The following is a 26,508-nucleotide window of genomic DNA, read 5'->3' as shown; positions in this document are numbered from 1 at the left end:
ATCTAACATGACCAGAAAGATCTCCATTATTACTGCTTGGTATGTGCTCAGAGCTTTGCTAAGGACTTTAGATCTAATAGTTCACTTGATTTTCATCCTACAGGTGAGGAGGGCAAAGCTCAGAGAAGAAAATGATTTATGCTTTAACAAAAGTATATGCAAAATCAGTATCTTTCTAAAATACTGGTAATAGTTAAAAAATATAGTGGGGTGGGGGTGGGAGTGGGAATCTGTCTCGTTCAGAGTAAAAAGAAAAAAGAACTTGAATAACAAACTTGAAAGAATTTGTAAATTCCCACCATAGCCATATGATGTAATGTGGCATCCTAGGGTGCCACAGTGAACTTCCAAAGGCCCTGCAAGATATTTAAAATGTTTAAGAGGAACTCTTAATTTATGTGATTTCTGTTGAGTCCCATTTGAACCACTAGTTTTTACAGTTCATAGCTCAAGTGCTACACTTCTGGGCTGGAGAAATAGCTCAAAGGGACTTCATGGTCCCACAAGAATAGCAAAGAGTGAACACCACTGAGTGTGGCGTGCAAACAAAACACAAAATAAAAATTATTACATTCCTTTTGACAATGTCCTGTCTTTGCACAGCAGGTTTTGCAGTTTTTTTAAAAAAAAAAATTCTGCATAAAAACCAATAGAAAACAAGGGTGATAACATCGAAACTGATTTTGAGGCTCTTAGAGGTGCTCAGGAGTTACTTCTATCAGCAGCTCTCAAGGGGCCATATGCATGTAGTGCAGGAGAGGAACCTGGAGCTCCTGCATATAAAGACTGTGCTTAGCCCTTTGAGTTCTCTCTCTGGTATTAGGCAGTCCATTTGGTCCCCTGAGCCATACTAGGAGTGATCTCTGAGTGCAGAGCCAGGAATTATCGCCCCCCACAGCCCCAAAAAAGATAATTATAAATGTAAGGAAAATTGCTTTATGTTACTTATGTTAAAGTATATCATCGCGCAATGAATGATACTGGAACAATTAACATCCATGACCAGAGAACACAAACCTTGCATGAAGGAGACCCAGATTCAATTTCTGGCATCATGCAGTCAACAACAAACACTTAGACCACACCCCAAATTAAAAAAAACAAACAAAAATCCTAGATAATAATTTGTATATTAGAAAATGTTCAACTTCACTGGTAATCAAAAATACCAGCTGAAAAATAAAACCTACTATTTTTACCCTATTTTATTGTCAATAGTCAGTATTGGGTAGAGAGACAGTACAGGGGTTAAGGCTCTTGGCTTGCATGAAGCTGTCCCACGTTTGATTCCTAATACCACATATGACGCCCTGAGCACGGGACAAAAAGTAGCTCTTGAACACTGTCAGGTATTGCCCAACCCTACCCCTTGTAAGTAAAGATTCACTCAAGCATTTAAAACATTTATAAAACTTATAAAAATTTATATCTAAGAGTCTCCTTTCTTTTACCCAATGACAAATCCTTCTTCTATGTATATACCTACCTGGATTCCCCTTCATCTTCCACATGCTCACAATAGACAGAGTTGAGAGCACTGACTCTCTTATAATCTTGAGGGGTCAGGTACAGATACTTGTATCCCTGTGAAGCACAAACAGTTTTTAACTCATTATTTGCCACTGTCACAAAAGAAGCAGAGAGAGCAAAGCAGGCTCTGGGCAACTTGTTACAAAGCCAGCTTCAAATTGTCACATCACTTAAGAATTAGTGTTTAACAGAATACTAAAACAGATAGTTCTCCTTTGAAAGATGGACATGCCCATTTCTCCTGTCACTGACTATCCTTGAAACAAGATGTCTCATAGCTACAACTCCAGGTACACTAAATTTTTCTTCTTCTTCTTTTTTTTTTGTCTTTGGATCACATCTGGCAATGCTCAGGGGTTACTACTAGCTCTGCACTCAGGAATTATTCCTGGTAGGGCTTGGGGGACCATATGGGATGGCTGGAATAGAACCTGGGTCTCCGTGTGCAAGGCAAATGCCCAACCTGCTGTACTATCTCTGTAGCCTCCATTCATTTCATTTTCAGGGTTAAAGGGTGATTATCTAATCTTTAATGACACCTCTATTAAAGTTATAAATACAACATTAAACGATTAAGTGAATTACTACTTTTCACTTTCTCAAATGCACAGTATCTTCAGAATATAAATGGGCGTGGCATAGAAGAGCAAAAACTAGGATATTCAATATTAAAATCAGAAGTCTATGCAGTACTAATAATGATCAGTAACACTAAAGTTATACCTTTTGTTTTTTTAAAAAATTATACTAACAAATGAAAATGTGCAAATTCCAAATGATTTAGCAATACTATTGCCTAGCAACTATCCAAAAGCCATGAAGATGCTATTTTGTTTTTTAATTTTTTTTTCTTTTTGGGTCACGCCCGGCGATGCTCAGGGTTACTCCTGGCTTTGCACTCAGGAATCCTGGCAGTGCTCAGGGGACCATATGGGATGCTGGGAATCGAACCCGGGTTGGCTGCATGCAAGGCAAACACCCTGCCTGCTGTGGTATTGCTCCAGATCTAAATGATCACCGACAGATGAGTGGATAAAGAAACTCAATGAAATACTACTTCTGCTATTAAAAAAAAAGGATGAAATTGTATCTTCTGGGACAAAATGAATGGATCTTGAATTGATTGTACTAAATGATAAACGTAAAGAAGTGGAAGAAAATGACCCAATTACCAGGTAGTTTTACTCAAATGTGGTATATGTAGAACTAAAGCGAACGAATGGGCAAAAAGCACTAAAATGCTCTTCAAAACTCTGTGTAAAATATGGTGTTTATGGAGGGAGAAGTGGTGCAAAAGGAAGGACAAATAAATAGCAGTTTGTGTTTTTTTTGTGGTAGGATAATGGGTTTTAGACAGGACCTTTGATGGCGGGAGGGTATTAATCAAACACAAAAGAGGTGTGAAGCTAAGTTCTTGAAATTGCATATTATAAATAATTAAAAACAGATTTTAAGAATGCTAACATTTCATAATGGCCTTATTTTTATACATTTATATACACTCACATAAGCGAATTGGTGATTCAGTCAAAACACAAAGTAAGCAAACATTTAAAATACTGTGAGACTTCTGGGAATCCATCCCGAGGGTGCAAAAAAGCACAGTAGAAATGACATCTACACCTGTTTATTGCAGCACTGATCACAACAGCCAGACTCTGGAAACAACCCGAGTGCCGAGAAGAGACAACTGGTTAAAGAAACTTTGGTACATCAAAGAAGAGGGAGGAGAGGGGAGGAGAGGGCAAGCGAGAGAAAGGGAAAGAGGAAAGTAGAGAGCATGAATCTTTGTTCTCTCGTTGCCAGAGGGAAAATATCAATCATACAAGGAGGACTGTCCTTTGATAGGAGGAGAACCGTTCCTTCCAAGGACAGGAGGAGAGTCAGAGAACAGGGGCACAGTGCAGCTCTGTGGACGTCCCAAAAGCTCTCTTCTCGTTGCTTATGTTTCCCACGTGAAGTAGGAAGCAAGGGCCTCAGCTAAGAGGGAGGACGAATGAAAGAGGTTGTTAGAGGTTTGAGAAAAGAGGAGAAAGTGTGAAAATTGTCACTCAGGAGGTTGATAAGCTTGAATTTGAAGCTAGACCAGTCTACAACCGTGTTTCATCTATCAAGGCTCAGCTTTATAGAGCTGCAGGTACGGGAGCAGAGAGAGGGAAAGTTGAGCAATGTTTTCCTGAAGGCACACAGAAATGAAGAGAGAAGCAAAAAGGTGAAGGCATAGTAAAGATGGCAATTACAGTGATTAACCTACAACTGACCTTGGAATTAAACTAGATAGAAATGAAATGAGGAGGGGGAGAACAAGGAAAGAAAAAAGGAAAGATCGATAGCTGAAGGTCCTGGTGGGTTCAAGGATTACCTGATTCTGAGTACTAAAGACAGTAAGTTGGAAAGGTAACAAAAAAGAAATACTGGGGGGCGGGGGGAACGACGGAGATTGCAGGGAACAGCATGCTGAACTGGGGTGCAGGCAGGGCCCATCAGAGGAGAGAAGTCACAGATTCAAAGGCTGGACTGTGGGTCATCCATGAGGATATGGCAATCACTAAGAACAATAACAAGATTGAAGTGACAATGTGCTAACAATTAAAAACTGTAACGAAGGAGAGGGAGTGGCCAGAGCAAAGGGAACTCTGAGAGGAGGGGCAGTGCTGCAGCTCAGTCTGATGACAGGAGATGTAAACAGGGGAGGGTGAGGGTTCAGAGAGAAGGGAGATAAGCAGCAAACAGAGGCATGAGGTACAAAAAAGATATTATTTCCTCTCCAAGCTCGATGGTAAAGAAGAAAGTGGAAAATCAGTCACTGCTTTAAAGGTCTATAGGGGATGCAGTGCCTTTTAAGGACAGACAGACCGGCTTCAAGTAGAACAGGGAGGTTGGAGATTAATAAGAGAAGCCGAGAATATAAAGGATTTTGCTGATGATTGACCCTAAGTCCCAGCAGCCACAATGGAATGGTCTAAAGACATATAGTTTTGGCTTGGCATGTCTCACAATGTGTACCTACTATTCACTTAGTGTTTAAACAAAGCAACAACAATTTTATTTAGACATGGAGAAAAATTTGGTAAATAATAATTCCATTTCCCCTACCTTTCTCTTCCTCCCACCCGACATGCCAAACCATATACATATACACATCTGTACAGTATGTGTACACTTATTCTGTACTCTTTATTCTATACCTTGTAAGGATCCTCAGGATCTACCCAGGCCACATGAAACATATGACGAATTTCCTCAGCCAGTCCAATTCTTGCTCCGCTGTTGGCTGCTACATAGATACGTGGGATTCCCTCTGCCCTGGCAAGCTCAGAAGCTCTGAGAAACAGCAAATCCTCCTGGGGTCCAAAGGATCCAATTCGGTAGGTGATGTCATTGCCAATAACAATGATATCTCGGCCTTCTGGATATTCAGGACTTTTAAGGGTCATTTTCCAGGCTACCATGCCAATCTGCAAAGGCACAAGCAAAAAATGAGTATATACTTCTTGTAGGCAGGTTAATTTTTTCAGGTTAAAGTAATCAGCTTGTACCTAAATACAGTCATCATGTGAAGATACACATTGCTGCGTAGGGGAGACTAGAACAAACACTCTATCATCCTTCTCTAGACCAACAATTTCCAACTTTTATACACCTGTGCACTAGTTGGAAATCATTCCTCTAGAACAGTGTTTCTCAACCTTTCCCAACTGTGGCTCCCATCCAACCTTGTTTTCCTTGTTTCCTTCCTGTGGGCCCCAAGTTTTATTCCATTTACATGATTTTCACCAGTCCCCCCTGAAATATCCTGGGGGTGGACAGGAAACCAAATGACCCCCAGCTAAAACATTGCTCTGGATTATGTTGAGAACCACCGGTTTACTAAGCATTTTCATAGGTATCTCACTTTCTTCTTTGGGCCTCCCCAAAGGAGGAAATGATGGAAAAAAGAAAAATATAATCGGGGGCTGGAGCGATAGCACAGCGGGTAGGGCGTTTGCCTTGCACGCAGCCAACATGGCCGACCCGGGTTTGATTCCCAGCATCCCATATGGTCCCCCGAGCACCGCCAGGAGTAATTCCTGAGTGCATGAGCCAGGAGTAACCCCTGAGCATCGCCGGGTGTGACCCAAAAAGAAAAAAAATATATATATATATAAAATCAGGATGTATGTCAAAGAATGTCCTTCAATCCAGAATGAAATCTGGATTAAGAGAAATTGAATTAAATCTGAATCAAATCCAGAACTACCATTTTGTTACCTTGTCTACTGACACTATTTCCATCTTTTGTGAAATTCTTTCCAAGAAACCATCAATGCATGAGAGGAAAACAGGAGATCGTCTCCCCTGCAACTTTCATGATCCTGGGTAGTGGCTGTTTTCTCTTTCCTCTGGCCTTTGATAGGAATAATATCTGTACTCTTCATTGGCTTGCTTTAGGTTGCCTTCATTTCTACAAGAGTTTACTATAACTCAATAATGCAACTTGATGAGCATCTCGAAATACTGTTCCCCAGCACCAGAAAAAGCAGAGGATGCAAGAAACTAATCTCATGTGGCTCTATGATATATGTAAATCTTTGGTCTCTGTTCACAGCATCTGACCAGTCACACAAATAAATGATATTGACTTAAAAAGGCAAGGGTGACATGTCTCTTCCCAAACCCTCCATGGCCCTCTCCTCTTTTAATCTCCTTCTATATGAGAACAAGTCAATCCTTACACTTGCTTATTCTCTAGTTTCATTTCTTTTCTATTCACTCACACCTCAGTTACAGCTGCAGTTTTTCATGACTGCCTGTCTGTTTCCCTCAACCTGGATAAGTAATGTTTTCCATTCTTTTTTCCCTCCTGCTCTTTCTGTCTCTCCCCTGCAAACTCCCATCACTCGCCCCCAACACAAAGCCGACCAGATGAGCACTCCTGGTCCTGCCTAATGGAGCCCAGCCACATCTGCAGCCTTGGTCCTTCATCCCCAGGCTGCTGCATATCACCTCATTGGGGAGCAGGCCATCAAGAAGGGCCATTAACAGATGTAAATAGCCACATCCCTAGAAAGCCACATGCATCACCCAGACTCAACCGGGCCAGTGATCATAAGCTCTGAGTACACATTCTTCAATCCAATTGCACATCCACTGTAATCAGCCTGGTTGAAGCTTTCCACACAGCTATTTGTGATTCTCAGCATTAAGAAGGGGGAAAATAATATATATATATGTATATACATATATATGTGTATGTATAAATATCCAGATAAATGTAAGCTATTTAATACATCATACCATGGGTCCAATACAAATTAAAATGGATATAATACACAGAAAAATCCAATCACTTTTTAGATATGGTATCTGCTCATTAAGAGGAAGGGGGGGGATATTCAAAAAAATAGCAGAGAAACTTAAGAATCAAGATAATTTTGGTTATGATTTATAAGAAGCTAGCTAATACAGTACCTGAGTAGGGGAAAATAGTTTGCCTATCTCCTCATTTGGCCTCTACCCCAATGTCTCTTTTGTTTTTCAGGAAGGAAAAGCTATTTCCTCTAAATGCATTTGTAGTTAGGAAGATTAGGTTTTATATCAAATTTTATGATATATTAACCTTAGCCACCTAGGCAAGAAGCAGCTTAGAGACAAGCCCTGAAGAGTCTTCTTCGGCATTTGCATGCTAATGCAAACATTGTGTCTGTGTGGCACTGGGCAGGCAAATAATACTCTTATCTTCTGTTATTACCTGGGGATTCTGTGTCACTTGGGCAGTCAGTTCAGCAATTGGTCAGGTCATTATGCTTGCAATATTGACTTCTAATTAGGTGTCAACACTGAAGCACCAAGAACAAGCTACTCTTTATCAATGTCTTTCAAAGTGTGTTTCTCATCAACTACCCCCCCCCCCGCCCTCCACCCCCATCCTTAAAAAATACTTTTATAAGTTAAGAGCCAGAACGATGGTTCAAAGGGTTGGAACACTTGCTCTGCAGTTGGGGGGCTAAGGTTTGGTCCCTGACACTCCATGGTCCCCCCCTTAGCACTGCATGTCCAGAAGCACCCCAGCACTAGTGAGTATACCCCTTCCCTGTCTCTCCTCCACCCCAAAAATTACAGAATGGAGTACAATAATCCCAATCTTAATATGGCAAGACACCTTACTGGAAGAAATTAAGTTTTGAGTGAGTACAATGGATAAACATCTAAGAATGCATTTACTGCCCATGTTATACTTCTTTTACACAAGGGCCACTAGATGTACCTAAACAATATGGAAATAGGAACATAAATTATAACACACCATTTTGTTATAAATTCAACATGGGATCCTAAAATATAAAAACATTAGTAGAAAAAATGTGAAACCCGAAACAATGTATATCTGACTTAATACCATTATACAATATTAATTTCAAAGTGCTGATAGTTATACCACAGCTCTATAAGATGTTTACATTAAAGGAAGTAGGTGAAGGGCAGGCATGAGGGAACTATATTTTTTATATTTTTGGTTTGCTAGCCAAAACCAGTGATGCTCAGGGGTTGCCTCTGATGAGGGCTCAAGGGACTATGAGATGCCAGAGATTTAACCCAGAATGCCTACATGGAAAGTATGTGCTCAGACCTTTGGGCTGTTTCTCTAGCCTCTATATGGTATTTCCACAACAGCCCTATAAATCTAAAATTAAACTGGCTACCGAGGTCATTGTTAACATTTTGTACAAACTTATAAAATAATAGCTATTAAGATTATGCACAGCGTTTAAAAATGCACATCAGGTTGAGATATAGCTTGGGGGTAGGGCACTTGTCAATACAGGTTGGCCACATGCAAGGCAAGTCCCCTACCCACTGTACTGTCATTCCAAGCTCCATTCCAAACAGAACATATTTATAATAAAATTAGAAGCATAAATATATAAAACTTAAACATCAAGTCAACCCTCACCCCCAAAAAAACTATCAAAAACTGTCACTGAGGCTATCACTTCCTTTTTCAAAAAAATATGCTCCGTGATGATGTGGTAGAGTGTAAACATATGTATATATATAGGTTTATACAATATTAATATCTCTACCTGAGAAGTAACTGCTTCAGTGTTTTTCTGGTCTGATGGCTAAATACATATTTATACTTTTAAAGTCAATATTTGTACAATAGACAAGAACAGTGCCTATCAGCTAAATACATATTTAGGACTGTACCACATGTATTACAAACATGTACTAAAATCGAAAGCTTATATTTATACAGAGCCTTTCATCTTGAAGGGGGCTAAAGAGCTTTACAAACATATGTACACAGAAGGACGTCCGCGCTGATAGGGAGGCACCGTGTCCATTCACCCGCTCCCCTGTCTCTTGCAGCCGCCCCTGGCAGGAACACATGGTGTCACCAGATGCAGATCTGAACAGCTGCAGAGACAGGGAATGCAATGCTCTAAGTGGCGATGCACAGGGCTGGAAGGAGGCTTGCAACATGATCAGTAGTAGCCGCTCTCTTCGGTGTGCAGGCACCACGGCCATTTCCAGCTTTCTATTTTTAAATTATTCTCTACCAAACTCAACTAATCACTTGACAAAATTGAATTTGATACTGGAAATGGTTTCTGAATGCAAAATACTTTCTGATGATGAGAACTAGGTTGAAAAATGCTGCTTCCCCCTGCCCTTGTTAGATTTAACAGAGAGAGAGAGAGAGAGAGAGAGAGAGAGAGAGAGAGAGAGAGAGAGAGAAAGAGAGAAAGGGGGTCACAACATTTCAGGAGAAATGGTTCAAAATATTCTATCTAAGAATAGCTGTGTCTCAGAGGATTGGGTCATTACTTCAGAAGACAGTCATATTTCCCCCCATTTAATTAGGACACTGTAAATTTCGCAGTCAAATTACTTTCTATGGCTGGGTCTATCTATATCACACACAAAATGGAGATTTTTTTATATTAAAGATTCTGCAACACTATAAAATCAAACACAAGTATGACAATGTGATTAGGAGTGCAATATTCACTGATGTCACCTAAGTCCATGTTGCCTTGTATATTAACTGAAAAACAATAAGCACTGAGGAATCCCATCACTGAATCCTCTGGTTTTCACGTCTCTCTGCAGCCAATGTTTTGATGCAGATGAAACCTGGTAAAAGTGACACTGGAGACCTAAGAAGGGCTGTAGGGCTGAGGAAACATCAGAAAAGCAATAGGTTCCCTGGAAGGGACCTGTGAGAGTGAGCGTGTCTAATGGGTCTCAGATTACTCAGGCTCTTTGACTCTGGCAGCATCACAAACTTCTCTCCTGACCTCCATGTCCCTGAAAGACTGTCTAACCAAGTAGTCAGGCATTTGGTCTAGGACAATTATGTTTTCATTAATGTCAACATAAATAATTTTTTTAAATGCTTAAGTTCATTTTTGATTAAGGTAAAAAGGGGAGGAGGACAGAAAGAGTTACTGTGAAAAAACTAAGGTTAAAAAGAAATAAGACTCGCTTTCAATATACAAGCTCTAAGGGAGGAAATATTTCCTCGGGTGCAGTCTGGTCCAGGAATAAAACCACACAAGCAAGGGAGGAGGGACTGGGGAGGAGAAAACAAGCAGAAGAGAACAGTCTTATTTAACTGTTTTCATGTGGGTAAAATGATTTGTGCCACAGTATTTCCATAAGAAGTGGGACCATTATTTTCCTGTAGAAACACATTTGGTTTGAAAAGTATCACTGGACAGGACGTGAAAATCAAACCAAATGAATTATTCACAACCTCCGATCAGAGGTGATCATTATTTCTGATGCTCCAAACAGTGATTAGGATTCTGCCCTGAGATGTCATTTTCTCGCTGAGTAACACCAGAGATACAGAAAGGCATTATCTATCTATCCATATATGTATTTTTTCTCCTGGGAGGAACCTTGGTTTAATGTAACTATAACAGATACTAAAAACATGATAATATTAACATTTATTCTGATGGCACCCATAAATGCCATTAGTCTGACACAAAATGTCAACACTAATCATGACCCCAAATTAACACCAACATTGACATCAACATTAATTGTACTATCAGTGTGAATAGAATGTGCAAGTGTACGCATGCATGCACGCAAGCAAAGATTTCCCTTCCCCAAGCTGCTATTACCACAACGGAAAACGAGCCCGCTTAACAAAGAAATTCTGTAGGGAAAGCTAAGGGACAAAACCAAACGGAATTTTGTTCTTAAGGATGTAAGAAGCATCCATCAGCTCTAGCTATTTTGTGGGAAACAGAAAAGAAATCTTTGTCAGAGATGCCTTTCTTAGATATCACCACACTTTGGGTGCAGCTGTAATCATATGGTCCTACAAAGATTCAAATACAGGGTGGGTGGGGAATGAGACGTTGAAGCTTGATCTATTTTGCAGGCTTCAAGTTTAAAAGTTGTATTGTTCTGCCAAAGCTTCCTGTAGTTACTGCTCTACTGTTGCTAATGCCAGGAAGATGCCCATCCCTGAGGCAGCAAGAGAAAAATCCTAGAATGTTAGAGGCGAAATGGACCAAAATATCATTTGCATCATAAAGATGAGAAAACTAAGATCCAGAGAGAAGGAATCTAAGTTTGAGCTACTCTGCACACACACCACAAAATGTTACCTTTCCCTAGCTTTTTTATTGTATGAAATATTAAATATTCACTCTGAATGAACTGGATACCATACAAAGTACTATTTTGAGACATTCAAATCTCATGGAAAAAATACTGATCAAATTAACAGAAAATACTGTATTAATCTTGCAATTTTTGTTGTTTTGAGGGTATACCCTGTGAAGTGTGGGGGCTATTCCCAGCTTGGTACAGAGAGTCCCTCCCAACGCTACTCAGGAGACTGGATCTCCTGCAAAACAAAGTATGAAACCAATCCTTTCGGCTCACTTCTCATCCCCAAAATGCATATTTTTAAACTACAAGGCAACGTGCATTTCAGGGGAGGAGAAAAAAAAAAGCACAACAGTAAAACCATGCTTTCCATATTCTATTACCTGCTGGGTATCATGTTTCATTGCTGAATGTTCCATGATCGCATAAAAGAGCTGAAAACAATTTTCTTAACAGCTGAAAAACTCTTTTCATACTTGGATAATTCAAAAATGGCTGAACAAATTTACCTCAACCTTCTGAAAAGTGTTAAGGGGCCAGGGAGATAGTATAAAGGGACTTGAGCAATGTTTTGCATGGTGCAGCCCTATTTGACCCTTCCTAATACCTGGTATCCCAATCACTGATGGGAGTGAACCCCCACCCCCCACTTCCTGAATATTTAGAGTAGCCCCCAAACATTGCCAGGCATGCTAAAAAAATAGCTAAGAGGGTAAGAAAAATATATTTTTAGAACAAAAAATATTTGAAAATTTTTACAAAGATTAGTTAGAAACAATTTGAGTATTATTTTTCTCTGTATTATTTACATAAATTAAAACCACAGTAATTTTACAACTATATATATACATACACACTGCTTTAACAAATTATAGCTGCTTTATTTTTTGTTTGGGTTTGTGGTCTGGGAATCATGTGGTGCCAGGGATCAAATCTCAGTCTCCTACATGCAAAGCACATGCATTAGCCGTTTCAGCCATCTGAGAAGTAGATTATAAGATTAACTGGCTGATACAGATATAGTATAAATTGGCTTACTATACAGTCAAGAAACCTTGTCCACTAATCATATAAATGAAGGTTGATCTCTGATAATCTTGTTACACCTCATTCTCATCCTCTGGTATCATCTGTTGCATCTCAAATCTTCATTATTGCCTCTAGTTGAAGCTGTAAAGTTTCCTGACATGGAGGATGTTACTTCCTTGCTCAGCAAAACATTTAAAAAGTAAAGCTTTTAAAAATGCCGGTAAGTCCATTCTTTTGTTTAAAGGCTATCTCTAACCCTTAATTTTGAAAGGAATTTAAGAACCATCTAGGGTGATGCTTTAGTAGGCCAATGGCTATATTAGGATTTTCAAAGTCAATCAAATTGTTGGGCCTTGGTTCACTCTGAATAAAATGAGCCTAAATCAGCTAATCAATCTGATGAGAAATCTCCCACACCAGTAGCAGTCATTCAGAAGATATTCAAACAAAAATACATGTATCCCAAAAGAACTGTTAGTCATTAAAGTAATGACTTTGCAGAAAGACTAATATTTCATAATTAGCTTCAATATTTTTAAAATCAGGGGCTCAAGTTGGTTCTGAGAATCATTTCAGTCAAAGATTTGTAGCCATACATGCTCACTTAGAATGTGGATACGAAAAGTATAAAATACTGTAACCTCATGGGAAGGATGGCATACCCGGCTCATCCTTCACGCCCTACTGAGGTCACAAGTTGCCCCCCATGAGCGGCTCTCCAGCACGGTCATGGCTCCAGAGGCACAAGGATTTAATGCAGAGACCGGCAGTTTGCAGCAGAAAAGTGAATGGATTATGCGTTAATCCACGGTACCATGCCTCACCCAGAGGGAAGGGGTGTCGCTCCCTTCTGCCTCTTTCCCCCTGGGCAGCAAGATGGCGGCCGCCTTGGAGCTTTTTGGAAAGCCAGGTATGAGCCGGCGATGATGGGGCAACTGCAACCTCATGTGAAGGGGGGCATTCCCGGCTCGTCCTTCACGCTCTACCGAGTTGCCCCCCACAAGTGACTCTCCGGCATGGCCATGGCTTCAGAGCCACAGAAACCAATCTCATAATTATCTGGCTCTTGGCAGAAATCCCTCCAGACTTAATAAGTAAAATATCAGAAATCCAAAATCGCACGGCCGCAATGCGACATCATAAGGTCCTCATAACCAGCTGTAGAAAACAAATTATTTCACAATGTCTTTTCTGCAGTTCTGATTGTTGGGTATAAACTCTAAACAATAATGGTGCATCTTTTGTCGAAATAATGAATGTAATCAAAGTAGATAGTTAAGTAGAATTCATCTTCCTCACAGGCATTGGGAGGGGGTATATTGGGGTTCTCGGTAGTGAAAAATAAGTACTGGTGAAGGGAAAGGTGTTTGGTCATTGCATGACCGAGACTTAAACCTGAAAGCTTTGTAACTTTTCCCACAGTGATTCAACAAATAAATATATATAAAGAAAAGTATAAAATAATATCAAATAAAATTATTTTACCATATACGCCATAATAGGTTTTTCCTCTATACTTTAAATTGCTATCTGGTAAGACCTGAAAGGATCCAAAATTGTTTTTTTGAAACCCTTGACAAATTATGAATGTTTATATGTAATCAGCGGCATGTGGTACTTTTCTGCTGAGGGTTTCAAAGAATTTACAAACATTCTCCTATCTTTAGGGGTAGATTGATAGCAAGGACCATTAGTCTCTTTATAACTTGTACAATCAGTGCACAGACCATGGCTCTTTTCCAATCCACTTTTCTCAGGTCTATTTCAGCACTCACCTTCAGCATACTACAACACAAATATTCCTCTGTCCCAACACATATCTAAAAAGCTAACATGGACTCAATTTTCACACCCAGCATGAAAGGTAAACTGATTTCAAAAGAATGAAAAAAACCCCACAGTAATATACACCTATATTAGCTTCCCATTCCTGAAGCTATTCGGAGTTAAATTGAGTAAAACAATACCCAAAAGTCTAATGTTAAACTAAAGAAATATTTGGGTTTTGCGTGCATTAGAAATGATCAACTTTTTCCTTACTTCAGTCCACAAACCATATGCACACTTTCTTAAGTCAGTTTCAAAATGGACTTCACTAGAATCTGAGTCCAGTATAACCCAAGCACTTCCTCTGAGTATGGAAAACGTCAACCAAGTGAATTAAGACATGGGGCTATAGTGGTTTTTCTAAAATTAAGAGGAACTCTGGGTTAAGGCCCAGCCTAAGAACTGTCAAAACAGATTCACTAATTTCTTCCAATCTTTTTTACTTTATTTTAGCAAATTCTTTTCCCTACCCAATTTCTAAATGTTTTCTTTATATTCAAATAACAGATTTCAAAGAATTATAGCAACGTGTAAGCGAGGAGCACTGTGAAATCACTAAGAGTATAAGGTAAAGGTAAAGGTAAAGGCCCTCCCGTTGTTCGTCGATTTGCTCGAGCGGGCCCAGTACCGTCTCCATTGGAGACTTTGTTGTTACTGTGTCTGGCATATCGAATACGTCACGGGGAGCTTGCCAGGCTCTGCCGTGCGGGCGAGATACTCTCGGTAGCTTGCCGGGCTCTCCGAGAGGGGCGGAGGAATCGAACTCGGGTCGGCCATGTTGGCTGCATGCAAGGCAAACGCCCTACCACTGTGCTATTGCTCCAGCCCCACTAAGAGTATATACAGGGAAATTTAGCTTATCATTCTTTTTCCCCCTTTACCTTAAAATATTTCATAATAGAAAAATATCAAAGGGATACTTATGCCTTGATAGGAATGGGTATCAACACACTGCCAACAATAAAACACAGTTTTTTTCAATCATACACTATTACACTAAATCCTTACCATTCCACCACTTCACCTCAAAAATCTAAAGCAGAGCTAAAACTAAGACACTTGTTATGTGGGCAGCCAGGGTTTTTATATTTGTTTTGGGAGGCTTGTGTGTGGGGTGGGGCAGTTTGGGCCATGTTTAGGATCATTCCTGGCAGGGTTGGGGAACATGGGATTTTAGGATCAAACCTGGGTAGGCCATGTGCAAGGCAAGCACCTGACTGCTATACTGTCACTCTGGCTGGGCATATCAGTCTATAAACTTTAAGTGATGTTTTTCCTCCTGAATCATCATCTTATTTAAACTATATATCCTGAGGGCCAAAGAGATAGTACAGCAGGTAAGGCATTTGCCTTACAAGCTACTGAAAGTATCAATTTGTTGTGAGATGTTACTGGTGCCCACTTGAGCAAATCTATGAACAACAGGAGGACAGTGCTACAGTGCTACAGTTGCATATTGTGGGAATACTGAACAAAGTCTACTACACAAACTGGAAAAAAAAAAGCAAAGGGTACCCCCTGTGTTGGCTTCACCAAAAAGTGTAATTCAAGAGGCTTGTTTTAAACGTCTAGCTGTTGACAAGGAAAAACCCTGACACCTAGTGCCCATCTGAAAAAATGAAGCCTTAGAGCCAAGCCATTATAATACTTCACTCTGGTAATAAGGCTGGAAGTCATTATCAAACTGGATTCAGACTGGAGTAAACTTTTCTCTCAAAAACTTGAAGAAAATATACATTCCTTTTCAAGCAATTTTTATTTGGGGCTGGCCTGGACCATGTGGTACATGGTGAACTACTCCCAGCTTTGTGCTCAAGGTTCATTCCCAGAGGGTGCTCAGGGGACCAATTGGTGTCAATGATCAAACCAGGGTCAACAGCATTCAAGGCAAGTAGCTTAACACTTGGACTGTTGGGCCCTTAAGGGAAAAAAAAATACCCTACAAAAATTCAGTTACTAATTACCAACCACTTTGGAGTATGCATCCAAGTTATTATCACTGCCTCTAAACACTGCGTCTTCTCATTTCAGCATTTATGACAGGAATGATGTAAAGGAAAAGCAGGGATCCTGTTATTAAAAAGCCCACATTTTGAAAGGGTAAGGAAAACAGAATCCTAATTTCTATTGACTCTAAAGTTTGAATGTTGCCTTTCTATATCTTCTATCATTGTCTAATTTTGAGAATCATAATGTAGTTCACAGAGCTGTAAAATGATATAATGAAAAAATGCTAATCACTTATTTTCAGAATAAATAAGAATAAGTTTCAGGAAGGCTAGGACTTCCCTTGTCCAACCAGAAAAAGTTAAGTTGTTCTTTGTCAAGTCAGTTACAGCTGTTGGCGTGATCCTCGCCTGAGCCTTTGAATAATGGATTTAGTGTGAAAAGCAGCCGAGTCGGATTGTGAACTGTTACTCAAAATGTTCCCACCTGCAATTATAGCTTCTACCAAATGATCAAAACAGGTTAGCAGATTGGCAGGAAAATGAAAACAATTCCTTCAAAGTCGAGAAGTGGTAAAAGCAGAACTGCTGGTTCACTGCCTCTGCTCTGTATCCAGGCTCAACGGCATACATTTCTCTAGCTGTGTATTTACATACAGTGCCCATTGTGGTAGTGTCTTAGCAGCTAGCAGTGAAATCATTTTAGGCTATTCTGCGATCATATTTTCCTCAATTTCCACTTTTACTTGAAACTATTAAAAAAAATTCTGAACAACTTTCATCTTTGAAGCTGTCTGCAATGAACACACTTCATAGATTTAGTCTACATATTTTTTCTTATTCTAAATTTATATTAAACAACACCACTCACACCTGATAAGGAAAAAATATGATCACATATACCATTCATAAGCTGATATTCCTTCAGTTACTTCTGTCTTGAGAGTAAGAGAAAAGAAGAAAGGAGCTCATACCACATTAGAAAAGCACCCTTTCTCCTGTTTTTAACTTGAGCACAATGTTCAAAATGCCGGTCACATCTCTGCTGAAATAGCCAATATTCTTCCTTAAATGGCATACAACTTACCTAAAACTAAATGGAACTGAATTGTTCCAAGTCCTGGTCCCATCACCATTTTACCTATTTACTGTCCCGGAAAAAAACAGGGAAGGGAGTCTGGCCACCCATACAGTCGATGGTCTGATAAGTGCAGGTTTTCTGCTTTTGATTATGGGGAAAAGCATCTCAATTCATGGGGAAACTGCAGGAATCTCTTGTTTTACCTTTATTCCTTATACCCATGTGTTAGCTTTTAAACTGTAAAACCCCGATCCTTCAAGGCAATGCAATATCACCCACAATGATGACCTGGTAGAGTCATCACCTTTGGAGAACATCACATTATGATGATTTAATGTCTATGTAGCATCAATACATTTACATTGAGCCTTGGCTCTCAGAACATTAACAGGTCAATTTTTTACTCCTTTTTTTAATAAAACTATTTTTCAAGGCTCTGTTCAGATGCCCATTCTCTTTGGGACTGGACAGATTTGCTCCAAATCTCATCAGCATGAGCTCTTTTCCTTTCCCTCACATCATTCTTGGAGTAATATGTAGAGTGCCAGGCTCATGACAAACTTGTCTCTTTGGCTAAAGAAAATTAAACTGCAATAGCTGAAAGTCAACTTGCCCTGATAAAACTGGGCTCAGCAGGAGGAAATACATCCTACTGACACCTCGTCAGCTCTTAGGCACAGATGTCCCTCACAGTTTTGACTGCTGAAACTTCATCTTTAGATTGGTCAGTTTCTCAGTGGACATGCTCCATTGTATGTTCAAGCTATTGGTAACAGAGTTTGATACTAATACCCCAACCTCATTCCTGCCGTGCAGTGCCCTATAATCTAACTGCGGCCACTGACTGACTTCACCAGCCATCCCATTAGTCACTAACTGTTCACAAAAGAACATCAGTCTCACTCTTCCTGAGCTCAAAGACTCAGAAATAGCAAGCGAACACTCAGCCTCAATCCGAGTCAATCATTTGAAGGAAAGGAAAAAAGAACAAAGAAAACAGGTAACTACAGAACCAGGGAAAGTAGAATATTTTAAAAGTGAAAACTGACAAAAAGGAAAAAAAACAACAAGATCAGATTTCTAGATTTCAACATAAATCTAAAGCACCAGGCAAGGAAAAATGTGAAATGTGATTCCTACACAGACTCTACTGTTTGTTGTCTAGTCCTATGCAGCTGTCTAAGACAACCCTTTTCCACCTAAGATTGTTGGGTCATAAAAGGGTTAAATAAAATCTTTATTTTTTTTATTTGTGTGTGTGTGTGTGTGCGCGAGTGTGTGTGTGCGTGAGCGAGAGAGAGAGAGAGAGAGAGAGAGAGAGAGAAAGTGAGTGTGTGTGTGTGTGTGTGTGTGTGTGTGTGTGTGTGTGTGTGTGTCTCCGGGCACGTGCACGTGAGTGCGTGTGGTCTTTGGGTACAGAGTTCCGTATAATAAGACTATTTGTATTCATACTGGCAGAGTAAACACTACATGTTCATGCCCAGGCAGCTCTGTGCTTGTAATTTCAGCAAGAACAGAGCTCTGTCCCTCTGGGACTTCACTATTCCCCCAGTCTCTATTCGCTCAAACACAGAATGAGAGCAGAGAGAAAGCAGGAGAGAAAGATCATGGCAAGAGGTTTCACACAGCACTGCCGCTCGCTCTTACATGGCCCAAAATCTCATTTTGTGTTTTAATTACATTAGTTAAAAGCGTTCTTTTCTCAGCACCATGCTCACAAGAGTGCCTTCCATTCCCGAAGACTGAGCTGTTCAATGAATCAGAATTTAAGTAGCACAATGTAGCTTTTCTTTGCTGTGGAGGGTTCAATAAGTAGATGCTACACACAGTGGCACAAACCTCTGCAGCAACTTTCTGTGTGAATAAGTGTATGTCTACTCTCATCAAAATTTTATGTGTTCTTGCTCCCTAGATGCTTCCCATTGCTACCTGTCAAGACCTTAGTTGAGAAGAAGTCATTTTAGGTCTGATACTCCTTACTTGGCCCAAAGCTTGCATCCATATTAATACCAAATCATCCACTATTGTACTTATCAAATTCAGCCATATACCTTGTATATACAGAAGAATTTTTTGAAAAGGAGACTACATAAAGTAGAAAGACATGTTTATAATCTTCTATGTCTATTCAGACTACTCATTGTGAAGACTCAGGTAAAGATTACTACTAAGAAATTAGATTTATCTAGAACTCATAATTGAAGCTGAAATAAAAGCATATCTCTTTTTAATTAAAAATAGAATTAAAATCAGGAAGAGTCAATGCTGGCAATAGGGTATGGGTCAGAATATGACTTCATGTCATTATTAATACGAGAAAGAATTAAGGCTAGAAAATCTGTTCTTGGATGACTAACAGAAATGGCTTCTCTACTACTTTCTTATGTTATAATGCTTCAGTTCTGAGCCCCTTTAAGAAGAACATATATACCGTGCTCACAGTCAGTACCAAATCAAATTACCTGAGCAGGGGAAACTTACCAAAAATGTACAGAAGCATTCGCACAAGGATAAACACCAAGCAAAACAATTTAAAGGTCTTTATTATGTGTAATCTCAAATTTTCAAACAAAAGCCAGAAAATTATCTACGATGTATCTATCATCTTGCTTCAACAAGGAAATCATGACCAATCTTTTTTCATTTATACTCTCATGCTCACTTATATCCATTATTTTGAAGCAATCTTTAGACAAACCACTTCATCTAGAACCATTTTATTTTTGTTTTGGGGCCATCCCCAGCTGTGCTCAGGGGACTCAAAGTGGTGCCAGGGACTGAACCAGGTCAGCTAAGTGCAAGACCTAGCCACCATTATTATCTCTGTGACCCTCACCTACATCTAGTATATATACTTAACAGAAACACTCAATTAAAAAAAAAACTCAATCACAAATGAAAGACTGATAATAATTCTTTGATATCCAGTCAATGTAATTCCTCTATGATTCTACCAACATGCTACACAAGTCTCTTGGATCTTAACTGATAGCATTCAATGACCGCTTCCGTGAAATCTCATTATAACAGGCATAGAGATAAGAAAGGGGGTTGGATTATTCAACTACTTGCCTCATTTCCTCCCGGAAGCCTGTTCATGTGGACCAACTGGCCTTGATCATCCAGAACAAGTTCAGTGTATGTCAGCATGTCAGAAGGCAAAGGGGGTGATGGAAGGAATGCCTGCGCGGACATAGACTCCCACAGTTTGATCAGGGACTAGGAAGGAGAAAAATGACTTATCAGAGACAAGTGCATTTTAAATTGGACAAAAATAAATATTGAGATTTGGTTCATCTGTGTTTTTTCTTTTTGTTCCAAGTTTTCTGCTAAGAATCTAAGAGTTACACAAAATTCTATTTATTTTCAACTAAAACAGATTTGGAATTATTTTTCATGTGTTAAAATCAGGCACTTTTCCAAAAAAATGAAATGATTGAATGATTTTGAACTAGAGCACTAACAAAGACAACAGGCCTAACAATAGATGAGAGTAAAAAAACAAAAAAAGAAAACTAAAGTAGCATTGATCCTTCTTAAGAAAAAAAAAATCCTAAAGAAACTTGGCAATCGATGAATAATCAGGAGAGTAACATAATACTCGGTTCATTTTCAGTTAAGAAAATCCAGAAAGGCAAGAACAAAATTGTTCTGCAGAAGCATCCTCTGATATCTTTTAGAGCTACAGACCTAGATACAGGAATTAGCTTGTAGAGATATCAGACTAGCTATAAATGTGGAGATCAATTTTGTTCAAATTAAAATATATATATATACAGTATCCATGGGAAAACCATTATCATTTTCATTTTCAACATCATATAAACAAAAAAAAAATCCTCATGAAGTGGGAACTAGTTCTGTTCTTTCCTTGCTTGTCTCAAAGCACCATTTAAAGCCAACATGATTTATTCATAGTTATATGCCCCATTCACTGCATTAATGGCTATTCTATACAAAGAATTATATATGATTTTTATTTATTGCACTGACATTAGGAAACAGAACCAACACTTCACTTTTAGGCTAACAATACTAGTAATACTGAAAGAAGAGATCTATGTTTCAGGAGCTTGAACTTGTAAACAAATGGCTACATTAAGGAAATCTCTTGTATTTATAAACAATATAGAAATTATATATAGACCACCAAGGTCACATACACTACTTTATTAAAATTCAAATGTGGTAATACTGGTAGCATTAACTAGAAGACCTGGGAAAATCCTATATTCATAGAATTTTTTAAGGACAAATTCAGTATTCTTTTGATACCTTATTCTTATCTATTGCATTTTCTGCTGGTGATATACTTTTCTTGCCTTCTATTGATGGAAGAAAAATCTGCAGTATAGAGATGATTCACCGTACAGATCAAAGGAATTTATTTTCATATAGAGGATGAGATTCATAATGTCATATTTTCTCACGCTAGTTTTTATTCAGCTATAATAAATCTCCCACAAAAGAACAGATACTTTAAACTGTGTACCATGAACTCTATATCCATTTGTATAGGTTATCTATATTGATTCTCATCATATTAAGCTATGATATCAGCTAGGAACCTGGGTTATTTCAAGAATAGGAAAATGAGAACCAGACTTTCATAGTTTTTTAATATCCAAAATTTGTATGTAGGTTTAGAAAATACATACCTGAACATAATTCATCACACAGGTCATTGTAAATTAATACCACAGGCTCATGTGGCCTAAGTTTTCTCTCCTGTATTTGATGAAAGCTTCTATTTTCACCATTCCTCCTGAAAACTCATAAAGAACCACCCTACAACTGAGTTGGTAGTCACAGAAATGAGAATAGATATTTCTTGTACTTTGGGAGTATCCCTTTTAAAGCTACATTTGCTGGAATTTTAAAGGACAAATTCAGTAAAATACTGAATTTTTTTCTGAAACAAATTCAGGGAAAAAAAAATAGTGCTTTACTGAAACATGTCAGAACCTCCCACGTTAGCCATGTTTACCTGCCGAAACATCTCTGGGATATCATATATGTATGTTGTTCCTAGGGACTGCGCTTGAAACCTCTTAGATTGAAGCAGATCTTTGGTCACATATGGAGTATTGATTAACATTCCATGCAATGGTCCCTGTTTGTCTCCATATGCTTGAAACATGATCTGCAAGAAAGATAATGACAAGAAGTGAGAGAGAAAAATCGCAGCTACTTAGATTAGTCTTTTTCCACAAACATTTTTTCTGTTCTTTTTTTCCCCCCAGTGACATAAAATAGTTTTTATTTATTTATTTTTTTGCTTTTTGGGTCACACCTGGCGATGCACAGGGCTTACTCCTGGTCTGCACTCAGGAATTACCCCTGGCGGTGCTCAGGGGACCATATGGGATGCTGGGAATCGAACCCAGGTCAGCTGCATGCAAGGCAAGTGCCTTACCCGCTGTGCTATTGCTCCAGCCCCAAAATAGTTTTTAATGGAAGTAATTTACTTAAGAGAAATGCAAGGGAAGAGAAAGAGATTCAAGTTTAAGAGAAAACATGGGCTTCTCCAGAGCGGAAAAGGTGACAAACATTATTTCTTAAACACATTCTGGGTGGGTTGAGTACCTTAGATATGCCCCTTAACATGAGTTACTTGGTCCTCTCATCTCTCTATTAACTAACTCCAAAAAATGGTAAGTAACCAACAACAGCTACTCTCATTTTTGAAAGAGTGACACAAAAAAAGTGTAATTTCTCATCTTGGAGACAGAATGACAATGCTTACCTTAGAAAATGACTTTGAAATATGTCAACTACAATAAGCATCCCTAGCATTCAAGTTAGGAACAACTATGCATTAAAAAGAATTCTGTCCTTCACCATATCATCTATGCCTTAGCCAGTGTTCATATATATTATTAGCCACCAAAGGCTTTAAAGATTCTGCCAGAGTGGCTTTTATACCAGTTAAAATATCCATCTAATTTTCTAGTTCTTGTTAGTCTGAAAATACAACCTATAGTAAAAAATATTTTAAATCTATGCATGTATATATATTCCCAAATATACAATGTCTACAACTAGAAATAGGACCTGCACTTCCTAATATTGTCACATAATAAAATCACACCAGTTTTTAATCATTTTAACTCAAATACTTCTATTTGTACATATACATACTTCATACTCCATATATTTAGATAGTTTTATTTGCTTATGAATATTTATAAGGGACGCCATTATTTCTATTCAATTAATATTTATTGAGTGCCCAGAGGTTGTATGACACTAAACTAGGCATTTTATGTATGAATACATAAAACACAGATTTCCAACACAGAGAATACAAATGGAAATTGGGATGTAAGGGTATGTGTATATATGCATATATCTATTTAGGCCTAAAATATATAAGCTTAAGTCTACTATTAATGAATAGATTTGTAGCCCTGATATATAAGCACAAGACTATAATTGAGTCCATTCATAACTCTGGGTATAGTTCACATAAGTGAATCCTCAGCTCAGAACAAATGTGTGCTGACTGGTCAGCAAGGTCTAATTATGGACCAAATTTGTCTTGGGCATCTTTAAATCCCACAGAATGGAATTCCAAGAGCTCCTCCATTAGGACAAATGGTAACCATGTGAAATGTAGAGTTAATAAAGACTTAGTAAAGCCTTGGATGATGAGCAGAAAGCAATATTTTAAGGGATTCAAATTGTCAAGTGAGGCAAGAATGTTCACATGAACAACTGGGGCTCACGAGACGAATGAAATCAAATTAAGAAAAGGAGTTGCTGGAACTACGTTCTTGTCGCTTAGTGGGTTTTCACAAGTACCCATAAGTAGAGTTTGACACTCAGCTTTGTAAGCTGTGCTATGAAGTTAGGCTGGTTACAAATAAGCAATATAACTATATACACTAATAAAGTTTTCTAGGGCTGGAGAAAGCCCTCTAGGTAGTGTCATTGCTAGTGGGAATTAAAAGGTTATAATCACCTTGGCAGTTTCTTTTAAGGTTAAAAATATGCCTACTGAAACTGAAAAAAAAAAAAGAGAAGAAAATCATGTCTACTATAACTTAAGTACTTTTATAGATTTACCAATAGCAATGAAAATATATCTATTTCTATTATATACACTACTATATTATTCTTAATATATATTATATATATACTCGATACGCCAAAAACAGTAACAATGATGATCCTTATTCCCCTGACCCTGAAAGAGCCCCTGATATGTCATCGGGCTACACTAGCACGTGACAGGGATGAATGGAGATGTTACTGGGCCCGCTTGAGCAAATCAATGAACAACGGGGTGAGTGATAGTGATATATTATAAAACAGAACATACATTCTATTATTATATATTGTTATATATCTATTAATAAATGTTCATAGTAACTTTGTCCACCAACAGGCTAATGAATATAAGAATTCTGATATAGCTCTAAAACAAAACACTACCCAGCAACAACAACAAAAAAGAACATACTCCTGAGCTATGCAACTCAGAAGAATCTCAGAAACACTACACAGAGGTAGGGTGGGATAGGGGGGATGGGGGTGGGAGGGATACTGGGATCCATGGTGATGGAAAATGGGCACTGGTGGAGGGATGGGTATTTGATCATTGTATAATCGAAACCCAAGCACAAAAATTTGTAAGTCTACAACTGTACCTCATGGTTTTTCACTAATAAAAATTAAAAAAAAAACTTGCTGACAGGTAAAACTAATCTATAGTGATAGAAAGCAGATCAGTGTTTGCCTAGAGCTGGGGTTGGTGTATTTACCTACTCACACAAAAAATTTGAGACCGTTAGGATACTTTCTACCATGATTTTGATGGTGGCCACACAGGTATACATGTCCCTCAGAATTAAATGAACTGATCATTTAAAGACTATATTATATGCAAATTGTATATAAAGGTGACTTTATAAAGGTGACTTCAAAAATCTTTTGTTTGGGGGCCACACACAAAGAGGTCTCAGGGCTTACTCTTGGTTCTGTGCTCAAGGATCACTTCTGGTGGGCTCTGGGGATCATAGGATTGAACCCACGTTGGCTGTGTGCAAGGCAAACATCCTACCCTTTCTATTATTGCGCTGGCCCACTTTAAAACATATTTATGCTACACACTGGAGATTAATTCAGTTATGCAGTGGACTACCCAAATTCCTTTTCCCCACTCTAGCTGTTTGGCAACAGAGTTCATTATAGCTAATCCCACACAGACTATACAAAAAAAAAAAAAAAAAACCTCAAGGCAGTCAACCTTGCTTCTCGTGAGCAGAAAAAAAAATTAATAAAGTGCTGGGGTAAGGGACTTATAGTAATGGATAGTACTGGAAGTCTATGAATGTTAATTCCATTTTCTACTATAATGAACAGTAATTAAAAACTGGTAAAGCATATGTTTTACAAGTTCATGAAAATACGTACAAATTTTATATATCAACATTCTTTTTTCACCAGAGGCCATCAAGAGGGCTTCTCTTAGAATAAACCCCTCATTCTTTATAGTCTGCTCATTGAAACCCTGTACTTACTTTACATGACATACACTGAAGTTGTACCATAAACTATTCTCTTTCTTCTCACATAATATAAATTTCTTGAGAATAGAAGCCACTTGTTACCTTTGTATCCTCAGTGTTTGATACATATAGATGGTCAATTATATGTAGTAAATATATATATAATTTAAATATTTAGTACATATATTAAATAAACATGGTTACATATTAACTTAAATTTATATAAATAAATCACTAGGGCAGAGAAAGAGGAAAAAGGTTTGCAGAAAGAGTCCAGTAGGCATTAGGTAGGTCTGCCTGGGTTAGGGGGCTGTTCCTTTTGTTCAGTAGCTCCCTGAGGCCACAGGTTTTCAAGTTAGATCACAATTGGCAACAGCTCTTGAACTATCTCAGCTGAAGAGCCTAAGGGGGAACTTTTTCCTCTGACCTTCCCAAACTTGTAGGACCCAAGTGAAAGGAGAACTCCAGCAGGCTAAAAGTAGCTCATTTATTCTTTCAGATATAGACAGACATATACTGAACCTTTTCTGTGAGTACTAGGCCTGGTACTAACCCTATTGAAGGCATTTATGACTTTCGTGGCCCTATGTCACCACTAGCCAGCATGAGGGAAATCTAAGCTTTCTAATAAAAGAGTAGGGTGGGGGCTTTGCAGAACAAACATATTTATAAAAAGCATTCAAACCTCAAGTGGCCATCTTAGCTTTCACAACAATAGAGCTGCCTTGAAGCCATTGTAAAAGTTAATTTAAAACATCCCTGACCATGGAAAGCTTTGACTGAAAATGTCTTGTGAGGCTGTCCTAAAAAACATCAAATGCAGCAAAAATTACCGACTACTCTCTCTCTTTTTTTCCCCCCACCTTTCCTGCTCTTGTGTGAACTGTCTCTGTCTTAACTATTCATTTTGCAATGGGAAATTTCTCTGACCATCTATCATGGAATCAGAGCACAGAATGAAAGG

At 38.6% G+C, this 26,508-nt stretch overlaps 1 protein-coding gene across 8 annotated transcripts in view; it reads right to left on the bottom strand.

Annotated features, from left to right (window-relative positions):
* The window catches only part of ACACA (acetyl-CoA carboxylase alpha), a 322,008-nt gene that overhangs the window by 73,964 nt on the left and 221,536 nt on the right, over positions 1-26,508 (bottom strand). For all 8 annotated transcript variants that reach the window (XM_056128109.1, XM_056128108.1, XM_056128110.1 and 5 more), the window contains 4 exons: positions 22,019-22,174; positions 20,104-20,250; positions 4,719-4,988; positions 1,487-1,584 (listed from right to left, as the gene is read on the bottom strand). In XM_056128109.1, the coding sequence (XP_055984084.1) occupies positions 1,487-1,584; positions 4,719-4,988; positions 20,104-20,250; positions 22,019-22,174 (671 nt within the window). The remainder of the gene's footprint in view (positions 1-1,486; positions 1,585-4,718; positions 4,989-20,103; positions 20,251-22,018; positions 22,175-26,508) is intronic.

This window comes from Sorex fumeus, unplaced genomic scaffold (genome assembly GCF_029834395.1).
Source record: "Sorex fumeus unplaced genomic scaffold, SorFum_2.1 ptg000063l, whole genome shotgun sequence".
Classification (NCBI taxonomy): Eukaryota; Metazoa; Chordata; class Mammalia; order Eulipotyphla; family Soricidae; genus Sorex; species Sorex fumeus.
Note: the sequence above shows the minus strand (reverse complement) of the source record. Positions and strands in the feature narration are given on the sequence as shown.